General features: G+C 35.6%; 1 protein-coding gene across 1 annotated transcript in view; it reads right to left on the bottom strand.

Annotated features, from left to right (window-relative positions):
• LOC121385142 overlaps positions 1 to 18,239 on the bottom strand; it is an 82,732-nt gene that overhangs the window by 34,946 nt on the left and 29,547 nt on the right. The window contains exons 5-10 of the mRNA XM_041515680.1: positions 16,894 to 16,971; positions 14,127 to 14,156; positions 12,242 to 12,553; positions 7,831 to 7,952; positions 5,023 to 5,129; positions 1,905 to 1,928 (exon numbers count right to left, since the gene is read on the bottom strand). Of these exons, the coding sequence (XP_041371614.1) occupies positions 1,905 to 1,928; positions 5,023 to 5,129; positions 7,831 to 7,952; positions 12,242 to 12,553; positions 14,127 to 14,156; positions 16,894 to 16,971 (673 nt within the window). The remainder of the gene's footprint in view (positions 1 to 1,904; positions 1,929 to 5,022; positions 5,130 to 7,830; positions 7,953 to 12,241; positions 12,554 to 14,126; positions 14,157 to 16,893; positions 16,972 to 18,239) is intronic.

Raw genomic sequence — 18,239 nt, forward strand, 5'->3', positions numbered from 1 at the left:
GTAGGGCTAGTGAATTTTTAATCCTGGCTAGTACATTTTTAAAATCTTTGATCCCATGGCTAGTGGATTTTTTTAACATTCTAAAATCCCTGCAAAGTATGTCAGGAATACAAATATCCTCAAAGTTACACACCACCATTTACTTCTGCATGCATTTCAGTACAGCGTCCGTGTCGGAATAAATTCTGCGCCAAATAGGACCATGTAGACAGGGCTACATGGATGCCATTTTTACTGATGTTCAGGTTCTTAATAACAGACACACAAAACCTCAACAGACTGACTACTAACATTTCAAACTATTTACTCTTAAACCACGGACAGGGCAGAATGTAGCCCAGTGGTAGAGCGCTCGCTTGATGAGCGGTCGGTCTAGGATTGGTTCCCGTCGGTGGGCCCATTAGGTTATTTCTCGTCCCAGCCAGTGCACCACGACTGGTATATCAAAGGCCGTGGTATGTGCTATCATGTCTGTGGGGTGGTGCATATAAAAGATCCCTTGCTACTAATGTTTCCTCTCTATGAGTATCCAAATGACCATGTGTTTGACATCCAATAGCCGATGATGAATAAATCAATGTGCTCTAGTGGTGTTGTTAAGCAAAAACAAACTTAAGTCACGTACAGTATTGATGTTATCAGTTAGTAACAAAACTAATAATTAGCTTCGAACTTCTGAGTTATTTAAAAACTATAGAGGTCAGCTTACCTGTAATCATCAAAGAAATATTTCAAAAGGCATTTTAGTATTTTATGGTATTTTTCTAACAAAGGCCTATTTCCTAAGTCGTATTATATCAAGCAGCTAATAACAAATGGTGGTGTGCAACCTAGAAGATGAAAAACATGTTTGCTTAGCTTAGCTTAGTAACTGGTTTAACGTGTCCATATACCACTAGGGTTTCGAACACACCTATCTCGAGTCCGCCTCCAACAGGATCGGGGGTCTCACTCGGGATAGAGATAACCTAACAAATATGGTCAATTTTTAAATTTTGAATATTAATGCCAAAAGTATGAAAAAGGGAAAACTGGGATTAATAAATTTTGGCTGCGCCCTTAAAGAAAAATATTAACATTCCTAACCCATATATATTATTAATATAATATAATTTCGGCTCAAATTTAGATGGGTTAATTAATAATTATTATTGAACCGTATTTATTAAGCCCATGGGAGGTTAGGAGGAAAGGCTATAAAGATGGAATATGTTTGCAAGTTTAACCACTGATTAGTAATCCCAATGTTGCTAAGACAAAGCCAGAAATGACAGAACAAAATCCCTTGGCTTGTACATTTACAATATGATACAGGTGTGAAATATTGAACACAAAATCTACATTTTATTTTTTTGTACTTTGGCAGGGTTTTTTCCAAGACATTAACAATTTAAACGGCAAACTAAAAATAGGTTACACAGAACTAGACTTGAAGGAACGGTTTGTTTGTTTGTTTGTTTGTTTATAGTTATTTTTGTACTTATATCCAATTAAGGTTCAAGCCCACTGTCCTGGGCACACACAGCTATCTGGCCAGTGGGTTAGTGGTTAGTGAGAGAAAAGTCGGTGTACTGGCCTTACATCTACCCAATGAGTTGTTAAACTTGCTCTGGGTGGGAGCCAGTACTGGGATTTGAACCCAGTACCTAACAGCCTTAAGTTTGGTGGCTGAACCACTACCGGTACAATACCAAGGTTGGTATGGAATGATCGTTTGCACTACTTAAGATGACTGTACTTCAGTCAAATGTTTTGAAATAGTTGTACCGGTAGTTTAGTAAACAGGACAGTGCATTCCATGCACTTTTACACATTTTAAATGGCAGTTCTTTTACTATAATCTATAAAAAAAATTATAAAATTATGCCCATTAATTTCCAAGATTTAAGGAAACATAATTTTACCTTCTGTACCCTCTGGCAGAAACCCTGGTAATAAAAAAAAAAATTAGTTGTAATGGAAGTGGTTTAGGCCACAATTACGCAACAGGCCACATTTACACAACCAGGAGATAAAACAAAGTATTTTAAAATAACCGGGTGTGTAATGACAACATATTAACACATGCATAAATCTAACCATATGGTGTGTTTGGTGCATTAATAACAATGAAATAAGTCAATATTCCATAAAAAATGAATACTGAAATCAACTTTTCTTCTGCATATCTGACCAACCTGTGACACATGTTGAAAAGCTTGAATACAGCACAAGTAATAGTACAGTAACACACATAATACTTTAATAATATTATAATCTCATAACAATGATATTACATGGTTTAATCTTGATATAATATTATTGTTAGTAGTTTCATGAATTTTTTTTATATAAAATTTGTTTCAAAATTTAGTTTTTGTCTCAGTCAAAGAAACTGAATCACCGTTATGTTAATTCACCAAAGAAATCTATTTTTGATTAACTTTTTGGCCAACTGATCTTATCTTTTACATGAACTAAATCTAATAAGACAGTTAGTACCTGCTACACTATAGGGTGAGTATATCTAGTCTTTTTATGGAGGATTCAAACACCAAGACTTTAAAACTGACTTGTTTTGGCCGAGTATATATATATCTATTAATGGATTTGACTACAATTATGAAATGTTTAATGTAATTATACAGCATAACAGAAACACACCCATAAACTGTCAAACATACAATTAAAGTACACAGTTCCTTTTAACGGAATAGTAAAACATTCTTTGCTCTGAATTAAGTTATCCATTAATTAGTGGTTAATATTTAATCCTGTTCTACAAATAATAAGTTTTAGTGTACCATACATGATATATTAATTAAATCTATAAGTATGTTAGTCACATTATTAAGAGTTATGTTCTCAAATATATTAACCTAAAACTACGGTTACATAACGTGATATACGGGTATTGGAAATTGGAAATCACAAAGTATTTCTAACAGAAACTAATGCTAAGGATGATCTTTCACATTAATTGCAAAGATAGTTCTGATTATAATCCAGTCGTTTTAACAACTAAAATATATGTCAGATACAGTTTCTTTTCTGGTACTACTGCTACTTAAAATGACTTAATAAAAACACAAGCAGGCCAGTTACCAGCTATATGCACTACACACATATGTGTATAGTAAATTTTCACATCAATATTTTGTTTTATTACCCCCACCCAGATACTTTTTTTTTGAGTTTCAAACAAAAGGTTACTTTGTGCATTTATATATATATATATATATATATATATATATATATATACACATACACATACACATACACATACACATATACATATACATACACATATACATATATACATATATACATACACATATACATATACATATATACATGTATATATATACACATAGATATAGATATATACATGTATATATATATATATATCTATATATATATAATATTATATATATATATATATGAAGAGTTTAGGCGCAACATGCGATATATCCATTTTGTTAATTTTCAGTAAAAGTGATTTTTTTAATTGGTGTATATCATGTTTTGACTAAAAAAAAACCGGATTTACCCAATACAATTTCATAAGGATCAATCGCGTTTTGCGGCAAATCAGCAGGCCTATGATTAGCTCTCACTGACATACAATAATGGCTTTAACTAAAAAAAGAAAGAAAATGGTTTATATTGCGTTTTGCACCTGAACTCTTCATATATACAAAATGTATATATATATATAGATACAGACAAATAAAAGATGCCTACAGTCAGTTTTACTATTACATTTACTATTATTATAATTAATTAATATGATAAAAGCGGATATAATATTAGCAAGCAACACATTAATTACTATTATATAAAATGTATCCTCATTTACTTATCTAATGTGTTACTATATGAAATGTACATTAAATATGTATATCACAAATACGAAAATCATTTTTATTAATTGTTACTATTACTATTATTACTATTACTTTTCTACTACTTTTACTATTATTCTATTATTCTATTATCATTATTATCATTATCATCATCATTATTATTATCATTATCAAACAGGGTTTAAGCTGGAATCAATTTTTTTAAGCACTGGCAGATTTGGACACAAAATCGGTGGCCATATTCAATTTTCAGTTACTCGAACAAAATATAACAAAGTTATGACTTTTTAAAGAATTGTATTCATTAGATTTTCTTATTCGTTTTTTTGGCAAATTAGTAATAAAATATATTTTCAACAAATTTAACGTTAATTTGTATTTAGGTGATTTAACAATCAACAGCCTAAAACCCTTTCAACATTAGATGAATTGTTAACAATCAATATAAAATGTTTTATTGTACAAAATATCTAACAGCCATTTTTTTGTGATTTCTGGAACATTTAATTACCAAATTCGACATGAATTTACACTTGGCTAACATGTAACATAAAATGTATTACTATATTATACAAAAAGTATAATAATAGTTGCTTTTTTTGTGAATTTGTTTGGTAATTTCTGTGAAATATATTTGCCAAATTCAATATGAATTTACATTAGGTAATTTTTACAATTGACAATGTTGTAAAAATTAGTATGTAATATAAATTGTATTAATTTTTATTAAAAAATATAATAGCCAGTTCTTGGTGATTTTATTGGCTATTTCTGTGAAATATACTTGCCAAATTCAACATGAATTAATATTTAGTAATTTCGCAATTGACAGCTTTATACCTCATTTACATTAGAACACAAAGTTAGCAAACAATATAAAATGTATTATAATTATTTGTTTAAATATAACACTAGCCAATTTCTTGTGATATTGCATTTGGTGATTTACCAAATGACAGCTTTTCACCAAATTAACATTACACTAAAATGTTAACAAGCAATATAAAATGTATTATATATAAAATATATAACACTATAAAATATATTATTATATAATGTTAGCAAGCAATATTAAATGTATTATTACACAGATTATATAACAATATAAAATATATATATTATTATATAAAATGTATAATTACACACAAAAAAACATTGTTATCTCTGAGATACTTACGAGAAGCCCCCCTCCATCGGGGGAAGAGACTGGTAGTGGTGTATAGGTGGCGCTGGTGCTGACACGGCCTGAAAGTGATGGTGATAAACTGGTCTCGCGGCTGGCATCTGTCAAATCACTCAAACATTGAGGCCTTCAAAGGACTACCGCACTAAGCTATGTAAGCGATCTCTCGACTACTGCACTTTGTCTACTGAGGCAGGTTAACGAACGAGCCACATTTTAATAAAACACACACTTCAAGTACTCCCTTTTCCAGTATGGAATAAAAAACAATTAAGAACTCGCCAGCAGCTACCAAAATTTGATCGTAAGAAGTTACTCTTTAGCCAAATATAAATAAGTTCTCTTTAGGCATAGTTATATGTAATTATGTTGCCTGTAGCCAGTCAGTTTTTTTTTTTTCAATCAAAGTTAATTATATTCCCTTAAATCAAACAGCTATCTTGTGGTTAAATATAATTTTCTTCCCTTTACTCAAACGAGGTTACCTTTTCTTTAACCAAATACACTAGTTACATTATTTTATTGTTTTATTCTAAGTATTTACACTTTAAAATAGTGTACGCTCAATTAAAATTTCTATTTACAACCATCAAATTCTTTTTTATTTCACATTATTTACATTTTAAAATAATATAATAAATACAAATAAAAATTTCTATTCTCAACAATGAAATTATTAATAATAGATAACTTTAAAACAAATTATCTTTTTTTTATTGATTAACTAAAATTGTTTAGTTAATAGTATTCCAAATAATTAAAATTTTATTTCTCAAAATGTATATGATTAATTAAAAGTATTATTTTCAGTATTCATATGCGAGTAAAGACAAGGGCTAGCTCTGGCGTGCAAAACATTTCACCAAAAATGCAAAACTCCGTTATTTTCCCAGCAAATATCAATTATTGCAGGAATTTTTCTTCGCGAAATTAAAATAAAATTTGCCAATTGTTCATAAAATTCGCAGGCTGCAAAAGGGAGTATTATACATTGTATATGTTATATTAAAACAAAGCTATTGTGATAGTCCTTTGAATGCCTCAATTATTTGGGGTCATTTCGCAAACTGATGCCTAATGGAGGCCGTATTTTTAATATATAACAATAAATTATTTAAAAACATATCATTTTCAATATTCACAATGAAAGCCAAATTGCACATCATTTATAATTGAAGATATATTTCAATATCATTTTTCTTTCAATCTCATATGTGTGTGTGTGTGTATATATATATATATATACATTGTTTTGTTTGTTGAGTTTTTTGTTTGTTTTATCATTCCTGTGCATGTCTATATTTCGCTGAAATATATATTATAATGTGACATAATTTATATATATATTAAAAATATTTACATTTAATAACTTATTTGCAATAACCAAACCTGTCATTTCATAGAATAATTGATTTTCATTTCTTTGATTAGTTAAAATATTTGAAATTCTTTGGTTCATTAAAATATCTTTCAGTATTTCTTTTGTCCAGTCAATGATCAGTTTCCAGTCTTTGCCAGTAAAGGTGAGTGATCACTCCCGACCCCTCCACACTCGCCTGGGAATCTTTAGGAGAGCGGCAAATTGATCACCTTTCAGTGAACATTTTAATTTATTTCATTTGAATCTTCATTTAAACAGAAGTTATGAAAACATCCTAGTGCTAAAAGAACTTTCAGTCCAAAAATATTTTTTTTAATTTATATTTTTTAAATATTTAACCTTCTTCTGTACAACATATATTTGTATTTTAATAAGAACATAATGCATGTACTTGTATTTTATAAAACTTAAATTATCACTAATGTATATTGTGTAGTATACTACACAATATACTGATTCAGCAAATAACGTAGAAATAGAGATAATTTAAACTATGGAAGAGTTGCACCTATACACAAAAGTATTGAAAATGTTAATAAATTCATCTAGTCCTAACATGATGTGAATAAATCAGTTCAGCATTATATAGTCTGCAATGTACAGAAATGAGATTTTAAATAATTAGAGGCTTAGTAAGTTAGTATGATCAATACAAATAAATGTCCAAACTTACAGACTTACAACTACAGGTATTCTGATTTTGTACAAGCTTTATATTTATGGGTGACAGTAGTTTGTATATAGCACTATAACTACAGACATAACAGCAGTTTGTGTAGTGCTGTAATTACAGACTTAAGACAGCTGTCTGTGAGCTATAACTAGGCTTGTGACAGCAAAGACTTCTGTGTAGAGTGACAACTACAGACTTGCGACAGTAATTTGCATAGAGTTATAACAACACATTTATGACAGTAGTTTGTGTAAAACTACAGATTTAACTGCAGTCTTTAAAGCATCATGATGATCTACAACTATGGCGCTACGACAGTGGTTTGAATAGGGGCCAGTGCTATGGCTATGATTGATTGATTGATTGAGAACTACAGTACTTTAACGTGCTCACATACCACTAGGGTTTCGAACACGCCCATCCAGAGTCCGACCTCCGATAAGATTGGTGGCCTGTCTCGGGATGGGGGAGGGGGAGGGGGAGGGTAGAGTTGAAATGGGACTGAAAATTAGTTTTTAAAGAAGCATGAACTGCAACTATGGACGTACAACAGTAGTTTGTACAGGAGCCACGGCTACAACTATAGACTTAAAACTATAATAGTTTTTAAAGAAGCATGAACTGCAACTACAGACTTGGTCTATGGCTACCTAGCTATGATTACGGATTTACAACAGCAGTTCTCGTAGAAAGCCTGGGCTTAAAACTGTAGTTTTTATAGAAGCATGCCCTACAACTACGGACTTACGACAGTAGTTTGTGCAGGGGCCTGGGCTATGGCTACTTTAGGAGCGAAGTTTTGTAGCATCATCTGTTGCATCACCATATGATGCATCTGCACATTCTCAAACATCATCATGTCCATGAAATCTAAAAATAGCACCAACATAATTACAAATGGTGTTAAAAGTTGCACTTAAGTTTTTTTAATCGGATTAGGATTTTAGTTATTAAAAATCAAACTTGTGCATCTGTGAGCGTATATATGGTGATCCGACAATGATGGCACATCTCACAGAAAACATGAAGAAGAGTCTGGAAAAAAAAACCTATTTGTGATATTAGTGAGCAGTGAGTAGCTAAACCAGGCATTTAACCTTGAGAGGCAAGACCTTGTGATGGTCAACAAGGTGACAAGGGTTCAAATTCCCCAACAATTCGAATGTGAAAAGGTTAAAATACCTGACATGTTGCAGGCCATAGTAAGATTTCTAATTTCATGGGAAACACTTTTTCGGTTCTGTGCCTTGTGACCATGGGAACCCGTCGGAAACTGTCGATTATTTTTGTGGAATTGTCGTACTTGATATAATAATCATAAAACATTAAATTTGTTTTCCGTGATTTTACCAACACGCTATAGTTACAGTATCGGAAACAATAGTTTTCGTGAAATCTGAGGGCCAGGGGCCTATAATTCACAAAGGTCTCTTGGGCTCTGCTAGACAACGAAGCATCCTCTTTGTAAGGCTTTTAGCACTGCACTGCGAGATCGCAAAGTTGCGAGAGTTTAGTGAATTAGGTCCCCGATGTTGAATATAAAAAGTTTAAAATGCCTGGCACATGATGAATGTGAAAAGGTTAAAATGGCTACTACAAGGGTGCCAGATTGACTGTACAAGGGTTAGCGTGGTCCGTCCTCCGAGTGTGACTTACGACTTGCTGTGCGGCGGCCACGGGGGCAGTGGCTATGACGCGCGGCTGGATGTTCTGCATCATCATCTGCTGCATGATATAGTGATTCATCTGGGCATTTTGGATCATCATCATGTCCATGAAATCTAAAAATAGCACACCACACCATCCTATGATAGACAGTCTTTCTTTTAATCTGTACCAGATAGGCCAATGATAGACAGTCTTTCAATCTATTGCAGACCAGCCGATGATAGATAGTCTTTCTTTCAAAATATACCACACTGGCCAATGATAGACAGTCTTTCTTTCAATCTATACTACACCGGCCAATGACAGACAGTCTTTCAATCTATACAACACCGGCCAATGATAGACAGTTTTTCTTTCAATCTATACTACACCAGCCAATGATAGACAGTCTTTCTTTTAATCTATACTACACCGGCCAATGATAGACAGTCTTTCTTTCAATCTATACTAAGCTGGCCAATGATAGACAGTCTTTCAATCTATACAACACCAGCCAATGATAGACAGTCTTTCTTTTAATCTATACTACACCAGCCAATGATAGACAGTCTTTCTTTCAATCTATACAACACCATCCAATGATAGACAGTCTTTCTTTTAATCTATACTACACCGGCCAATGATAGACAGTCTTTCTTTCAATCTATACAACACCAGCCAATGATAGACAGTCTTTCAATCGATACAACACCATCCAATGATAGACAGTCTTTCAATCAACACAACACCATCCAATGATAGACAGCCTTTCTTTCAACCTATACCACACCGGTTAAGGTTAAGGCCACTACACTGATTTTTCTCTCACTAACCACTAACAACTAACCATTAACCCACTGTCCCAAACAGATAGTTCAGACAGCTGAGGTTTGTGCCCAGGACAGCACGTTTGAACCTAAATTGGATATAAGCACAAAAGTAATTATAAATGAATGAATGAACTAAAAGTCTTAAGATCTGCAAATTAAAACAAATATAGCGGCCAATAAAAGACAGTCTTTCAAACTACACCAGACAGGCCAATGAGAAACAGTCTTCAAGATATAAAACAAATATAGCGGCCAATAAAAGACAGTCTTTCAAACTACACCAGACAGGCCAATGAGAAACAGTCTTCAAGATATAAAACAAATATAGCGGCCAATAAAAGACAGTCTTTCAAACTACACCAGACAGGCCAATGAGAAACAGTCTTCAAGATATAAAACAAATATAGCGGCCAATAAAAGACAGTCTTTCAAACTACACCAGACAGGCCAATGAGAAACAGTCTTCAAGATATAAAACAAATATAGCGGCAAATAAAAGACAGTCTTTCAAACTACACCAGACAGGCCAATGAGAAACAGTCTTCAAGATATAAAACAAATATAGCGGCCAATAAAAGACAGTCTTTCAAACTACACCAGACAGGCCAATGAGAAACAGTCTTCAAGATATAAAACAAATATAGCGGCCAATAAAAGACAGTCTTTCAAACTACACCAGACAGGCCAATGAGAAACAGTCTTCAAGATATAAAACAAATATAGCGGCCAATAAAAGACAGTCTTTCAAACTACACCAGACAGGCCAATGAGAAACAGTCTTCAAGATATAAAACAAATATAGCGGCCAATAAAAGACAGTCTTTCAAACTACACCAGACAGGCCAATGAGAAACAGTCTTCAAGATATAAAACAAATATAGCGGCCAATAAAAGACAGTCTTTCAAACTACACCAGACAGGCCAATGAGAAACAGTCTTCAAGATATAAAACAAATATAGCGGCCAATAAAAGACAGTCTTTCAAACTACACCAGACAGGCCAATGAGAAACAGTCTTCAAGATATAAAACAAATATAGCGGCCAATAAAAGACAGTCTTTCAAACTACACCAGACAGGCCAATGAGAAACAGTCTTCAAGATATAAAACAAATATAGCGGCCAATAAAAGACAGTCTTTCAAACTACACCAGACAGGCCAATGAGAAACAGTCTTCAAGATATAAAACAAATATAGCGGCCAATAAAAGACAGTCTTTCAAACTACACCAGACAGGCCAATGAGAAACAGTCTTCAAGATATAAAACAAATATAGCGGCCAATAAAAGACAGTCTTTCAAACTACACCAGACAGGCCAATGAGAAACAGTCTTCAAGATATAAAACAAATATAGCGGCCAATAAAAGACAGTCTTTCAAACTACACCAGACAGGCCAATGAGAAACAGTCTTCAAGATATAAAACAAATATAGCGGCCAATAAAAGACAGTCTTTCAAACTACACCAGACAGGCCAATGAGAAACAGTCTTCAAGATATAAAACAAATATAGCGGCCAATAAAAGACAGTCTTTCAAACTACACCAGACAGGCCAATGAGAAACAGTCTTCAAGATATAAATAGGAAAACACATCACCACCAGAGACGTCAGTGAGAGACAGTTTTTCAAATTACAAATAGCAAACCATATCATTACCAAACCAAAGATTTCTTTCAACCAAACCATTCCAAATTAAGCGCCAAATCTCCTGAAGAAACTAAATGTGCAACATTCACTTTGGCTAAAATTCCCACTGGGATCATTTGCAAATTCCACACCACCAAACCACCACCTTGCATGCTTCCAACCCTTGCCCTTAACAGTCATGTTCAAGAATCTCACCTTTTCACACACACCTCCAATCCCTTTACTCTCCTGGACGGAGAATTCCCCCCCCCCCCCCCCTTTCCTATCCTGGGTGGAGAATCCCACCTTTTCCCCTCCCCCAACCCTTTTTCTATCCTGGATGGACAATCCCACCTTTTCCCCTCCCCCAACCCTTTTTCTATCCTGGGTGGAGAATCCCACCTTTTCGTCTGCCCCAACCCTTTTCCTATCCTGGGTGGAGAATCCCACTTTTTCGTCTGCCCCAACCCTTTTCCTATCCTGGATGGAGAATCCCACCTTTTCCCTCCCCCAACCCTTTTTCTCTCCTGGACGGAGATGATCAGACCATACACCCCCATGACAGGCATGCTTTGAAACGACATTACCACGACCTACCATGACCGTGACTGCCAAACACACAAAAATTGCAATTCAGCACTATGAGATGTCAGTCCGGCTTACTGAAACCCCTGTGACACTGATCTCACTCCACCCTCAGGGGCTGGGGGGTGGGGGGGGGGGGGGGGTGGTGGTGGATGATGTGAGTGGATTTGAACTAGTTCCATATGTCCACATGGTCCTTATTGCCACTGTTTCCATTACTTATAAGAAAAAAAAAAGTACAAGAACAGGAAAAAAGGCTTCGGACACCATGCTTAACAATAGTGGTTCAGGGGTGAAAACTTTTAGCTCAACTGCCAGTTGTATGAAGTCCTTTCTGCTTACCTCCCTTGTTGAACCCTTTGTCCTGTTTCGCTGATAATGCATATGGCTATATATCTAAATGGCAGATAAATGTATTACACCAATTTTCAATTCTCAGAGGCATGCTTGCATGGCCCCACATGCTTACCTCCCTTGTTGAATCCTTTGTCCTGTTTTTCACTGATGATGCCAATAGTCGGCATGGCCTGCATGCAGGGCTGTGCTGCCTGTATCGTGGTGACCTGTGGCATGATGTGTGTGGTGGGTGCGGGCTGGATGTGCTGGATGTGTTGCACGTGCTGGACAGGAGGTAACTGGTACTGCTGGACAACTGGCTGGACACAAGGCTGGACACAAGGCTGGACAACGGGCTGGACAACTGGCTGGACAACCTGCTGTTGAACAGGCGCAGGTTGCTGCCGGATCTGGTGTTCTATTACATGTTTTATATTTGCCATATCTGGAGAGAGAAAAAAAGAAAGAAATAGTTATTTCAGCTAAATATATTTTAAATTGTCTATTTTCGTGACTATGAATAGTCCTTTTAAACACTTGTGAGAGAGAGAGAGAGAGAGAGAGAGAGAGAGAGAGAGAGAGAGAGAGAGAGAGAGAGAGAGAGAGAGAGAGAGAGAGAGAGAGATAGAGAGAGACAGAGAGAGATAGCGACAGAGACAGACAGACACACAGAGAGAAAAGAGACAGAGACAGAGAGAGAGAGAAAGACAGAAAATGAGACAGAGCAAGCAACAGTGAGCAAGAGAAAGAGGAGGAGAGAGAGGGAAGAAAGAGAGACATGCAGAGGAAGGAAGGAAGGAAGGAAATGTTTTTATTTAACAACGCATTCAACACATTTCATTTACAGTTATATGGCGTCAGACATATGGTTAAAGACCACACAGATATTGAAAGAGGAAACCCACTGTCGCCACTTCATGGGCTACTCTTTTTGATTAGCAACAGGGGTCTTTTATATGCACCATCCCACGGACAGGATAGTACATACCATGGCCTTTGATACACCAGTTGTGGAGCACTGGCTGGAACGAGAAAACGAGACAGAAAGACAAAAAAGGAGACAGACAGACACGAAGACAGACAGACAGACACAAAAATGGAGATGTCACCACATAGGCTTATTCTGCATACAATGCAGCAATGGATTTTTTATCAGTATGTACCACAGCCCTCAATATATGGTACCAGTCGTTCATGGGGCAATGGTTGGAACAGGAAGAAACCCGAGTCCAAGTATCAAACAACCCAACACATCTCACGTGAACACTCTACCACTGAGCTACACCTGTCCCAGCTTTGAATGAAGTTTGTTTTGTTTAACGACACCACTAGAGCACATTGATGAATTAATCATCGGCTATTGGATGTCAAACATTTGGTAATTCTGACACACAGTCAGAGGAAACCCGCTACATTTGTCCTAATTAGGTCAGGTCAGGTCAGAGGGTTTTACGTGCACATTCTGAGCAAGCTGTTGTAGCGCACAGGTTTTCCTAATGCAATAAGAGATCTTAAATTAAAAGCACACTCCACAGCCTTTGACCAGTTGAGGTACACTGGTTGGAACGAGAGAAAAAACAATCAACTGAATGGATCCACCGAAATGGTCTGATCCTGTGATGCCAGCACCTCAAGCGAGCACTCAACCGACTGCGTAACATCTGTCCCAACTTTGAATATAATGTGTCATGTATAATTCAACACATAGCAGAACTACAGCACTTATAAGCTTCTACATGTATTTCTATATATACTGAATACGTAATTTTAGTTGTCAAAACAAAAATGTTAGAACTATCTGACCTATGACAGCAAAATCAGGAACGTAAAATTGCCGTCCTTGAATTCTAGTTAGCAGCTTAATTATTACTTTGAAATATTATAAACAACCTGGGGGAGGGGTGTAAGTCAACCTGGGGGAGGGTGTAAGTCAACCTGGGGGAAGGGTGTAAGTCAACCTGGGGGAGGGGCGTAAATCAACCTGGGGGAGGAGTGTAAGTGGGAACTGTGTGTCTTACCTTTATGACCACCATCAGGAGGGGGCCCACCTTCAATAACAAAAATGTTGACATTCATTATTCTAAAAGCTACACAGCAATCAGCAATAAAAAAAAAACCTATTATGCAATAGCAGAGATGAAAATGACTGTGGGAAAAATATCCTGAACATTTTGCTGCATTTTGAAGCAATGATGGTGGAGGGGGGGGGGGGGAGAGAAGGTCAATAGGAGCTTTTTTCTTAAAGGCACATTCTCAAAGTTTCAAGTTTCGTATTTCGCTATTTTTACGTACATTTGTGAAATTAATTGATGCCATACATAATCTTTTACACAATTAACTCAAGACTACTCAGTGAGCTACAGGGCAATAATGTTTATTTTGCAATCATGAATTGGTGAGGGAAGGGCAACATTAATTCACGAGTGCAAGATAAACGGTATTGCCGAGTAGCGAGTTCGGTATTCTATTTATTACCCATTTTCAATAGTTATCAGTTTATAGAAGATTTTCTCACGATACTGTTAATGAAAACAAGTTTGCAAGTTGAGAACATAAGACAGTGTTGCATCATAGCTGTGACGTACGTATCGCTGATGATGTAAGTTAAGTTGTTGACATGACTGCCACCATGGAAACTATTCTTAAACTTAATTAACGGCTTCACACACTAAAATGATCAGTTAACAGTTGTGACGTCAAAGCCTATAGTGAAGCACTGTTTATGATGTCAAAACATATCTAGGGGAAGAAATGTTTTTTTTCTTTCCCACTTCTCTCTGCCCATACATGTATATGGGTAATAATGATTAAATATTTAATACCCCCGGTATGTTAAAGAGTGGCTTCCTCAAGAATTCTTGGCATTAAAATAATAGCCAGTTCATTGTCAATATGGAAAACAATTCAAATTCAAATTGTGATGTCTGTCAGTCGCCCCTATTCATAACAACAGTGGTAATGGTAAATGAGATTTGGATGTAATTTTGAAAATGGAGTCACATGCAATTCAAGGTATAATTTTTATATTTAACTTTGAGATGGCCCCTTTAAAAAACTGTTTTTGGATGGCACTAAAATTCACGAATGTTTTTCATCTCTGCTGTAAACAAATGTTAACATGTTAACCACTGCAACATAAAAGCAAACAATTCTATTGTTAGGGGCAACTTTACTAAAATATTTTGGCATTTTCTCATTCTATGACAAAATACAAACAAACAAAAAGAAGACTACATTATTCATTCTACAAATCAATAATCACTAATTCAATACTGAAATAGATAAATTCAAAGTATGTATTTATACTACCGGTACATAAAACCAAAGATGCTTAGTGTAGTCTAAAAGCATTACATGTATTATATATTATATATATATATTAATTGAGCAGAAAGGAACAACATGGAACTGAAATATTATTATTAGATGATAACTGCTATCACAAGATGCAAGACAGATGGCCAGATTAATAATTAGACAGACACAGACATAATATTATGTACTACATATGTACGTAAGCAGACAGGCAGACAGGCAGACAGCCAGACACACTTCCAGACACACACTTCATAATGGTTAATAGATATTAGTATTCCAGAAGGGCTGGCATGGTGACTTGGGGGTATGGCCTCCAAGAGTCCAAAATATTACACTTGGGTACTCAAGGGTCAAAATTGACCCGAACCCGACTATCCGACAGTTAGCCTACACTAGATGATAAAAAGATTAAAGAATAAAGTAAAATAGCATTATGCATCTTAATTTCAGCGCTGAATTGGCCTATAATGTAACCTGCGGCAAAGCATATGGCAAAATGACTTTAAAAAATATAATAAAATGAGAGTGCTCTTCCTTGAATGGGCACTCAAGTCATGTAAATGGATTCAAATCTTGCTCGACTCGGCCCGTGCCCGAGTACTTGTGGAGACCCTACTCTGGGGTGGATAGATGGAAGAAGGAAACAATCAGGTTAGACTGAGTAGTAGATGATATAAGGCATGCTAATCCCACTAAATACGGACAGAAGAAAACAGAAATCAATGAAAGTTACTGACCCTAGTTTACAGATAAATGTGTTCCGTTTTAATTTTGTGTAAACTTAATTAATGAGCTAGTATTACAAACACTGAGATTTGGCAAAACCACATATATTATATCAAATATTAGGTCACCCAATCTTGGTGCATATGATTTTCGGTTCAACTGATTGTGTGGTGACACCAGCCTTGCTGATGTCGTGGTTAAGGTTGGCTGGTAGGTACAGGGTTCGCAACTGGTTACCTGCTCCCACCCCGAGCGAGTTTTAACGACCACTACACCCTCATCTCTCACTAACAACTAACTCACTGTCCTGGACAGACAGCCCAGATAGCTGAGGTGTGTGCCCACGACAGTGTGCTTAAACCTTAATTGGATATAAGCACGAAAATAAGTTGGTGAAATATTTGGTGACAACAATTATATTTGCACAACTTTTTAAACTTTAAAAAAAAAAAAAATGTATCAGTTCACCATGTAATTTGAATGGCAGTTTGGGTGAATTTAAAGTTGAGTAACCAATATGCAAACGGAAGAATGGTTAATAAAATATTGTACAGTATCCTACAAAATTGATAATTTCAGCAAAAAGCAAAAATATATAAGTTAATGGTAAAATTGTTATACTGCCTAAGAGCTAGGTTCAGTATCTTTCAAAATGTTCACTTCTACTGGTATGGGTTTTATTAAACAAGAAGATAAAAATCAGAATCCATTTAAAGGGAGAAAACTCTGCACACCGTTTACCTGGATCATACGAGATACAGTGACTTCCGGGTCGAGTGTCTATTGGAGGCAAGCACGGCACGTTTGAGAAGCCGTCAACTTAATGCAAGAAGCAGTCAAAGAAAAGCTCTGTTATGTGAAATGCATATGAACATTAAATAAAGCAAGATTTTCAAAGAGAAAGTCCTAAGTTTACTTCCATTAAGATTTCGTTGACTAATAGGAAGGAAGGAAATGTTTTATCTAACGATGCACTCAACACATTTTATTTATGGTTATATGGCGTCAGATATATGGTTAAGGACCACACAGATATTGATAGAGAAAACCCGATGTCGCCACTTCATGGGCTACTCTTTTCGATTGGCAGCAAGGGATCTTTTATATGCACCATCCCATAGACAGGATAGCACATACCACAGCCTTTGATGTACCAGTTGTGGTGCACTGGCTGGCGCGAAAAATAGCCCAGTGGGCCCACTAACAGGGATTGATCCCAAACCGACCGCGCATCAAGCGAGCACTATACCACTGGGCTACGTTTCACCCCACGTTGACTAATAGGAAGGAAGGAAGGAAATGTTTTATTTAACGACGCACTCAACACATTTTATTTACGGTTATATGGCGTCGGAACGTTAACTAATAGGAAGGAAGGAAGGAAGCAAGGAAATGTTTTATTTAACGATGCACTCAACACATTTTATTTACAGTTATATGGCGTCGGAACGTTGACTAATAGGAAGGAAGGAAGCAAGGAAATGTTTTATTTAACGACGCACTCAACACATTTTATTTACGGTTATATGGTGTCGGAACGTTGACTAATAGAGCCTTTTTAAATAGTAAAATGATACTGAAATAGCAAGAACCAATCAGATTATACCAAAAAGTTAGATATCACCCTTTTTGCTGATTGGTTGGTTAAAATCTGTTTGGCTGGCTACAGTAGTTAGAGTTTGTATCACAATTCCAGTCTATAACATACGAAATTTGTGAAGATGAAATACAAATACAAAAGGAAACTTTTAAACACACAACCATGACAACCATGGAGATAACAAAATATGAAGAAAAACACCTGACAATTTTAGACAACAAAGTTGAAGAAACTGAATATATACTAAACTCCATGGAAACGCACAACCCACTTTTCAGTTGTTATTGCTAAGACATGTGTGAGTAATTTTGTAGAGGGGGGCAGGCTGATGTTTGCCCGAATTAAACAAAAGTGCCTAAATTTGGATTACATTTATTCATATTAGCATTACTGCCAAACAGCTATACAGGGTTGCAAACAAATCGCTACCCATTTTTGCATGGATTACAACTAATACTGTAGGTAGAATGATGAAAATACATGGTGA

Source organism: Gigantopelta aegis, chromosome 11 (assembly GCF_016097555.1).
Source record: "Gigantopelta aegis isolate Gae_Host chromosome 11, Gae_host_genome, whole genome shotgun sequence".
Lineage (NCBI taxonomy): Eukaryota > Metazoa > Mollusca > Gastropoda > Neomphalida > Peltospiridae > Gigantopelta > Gigantopelta aegis.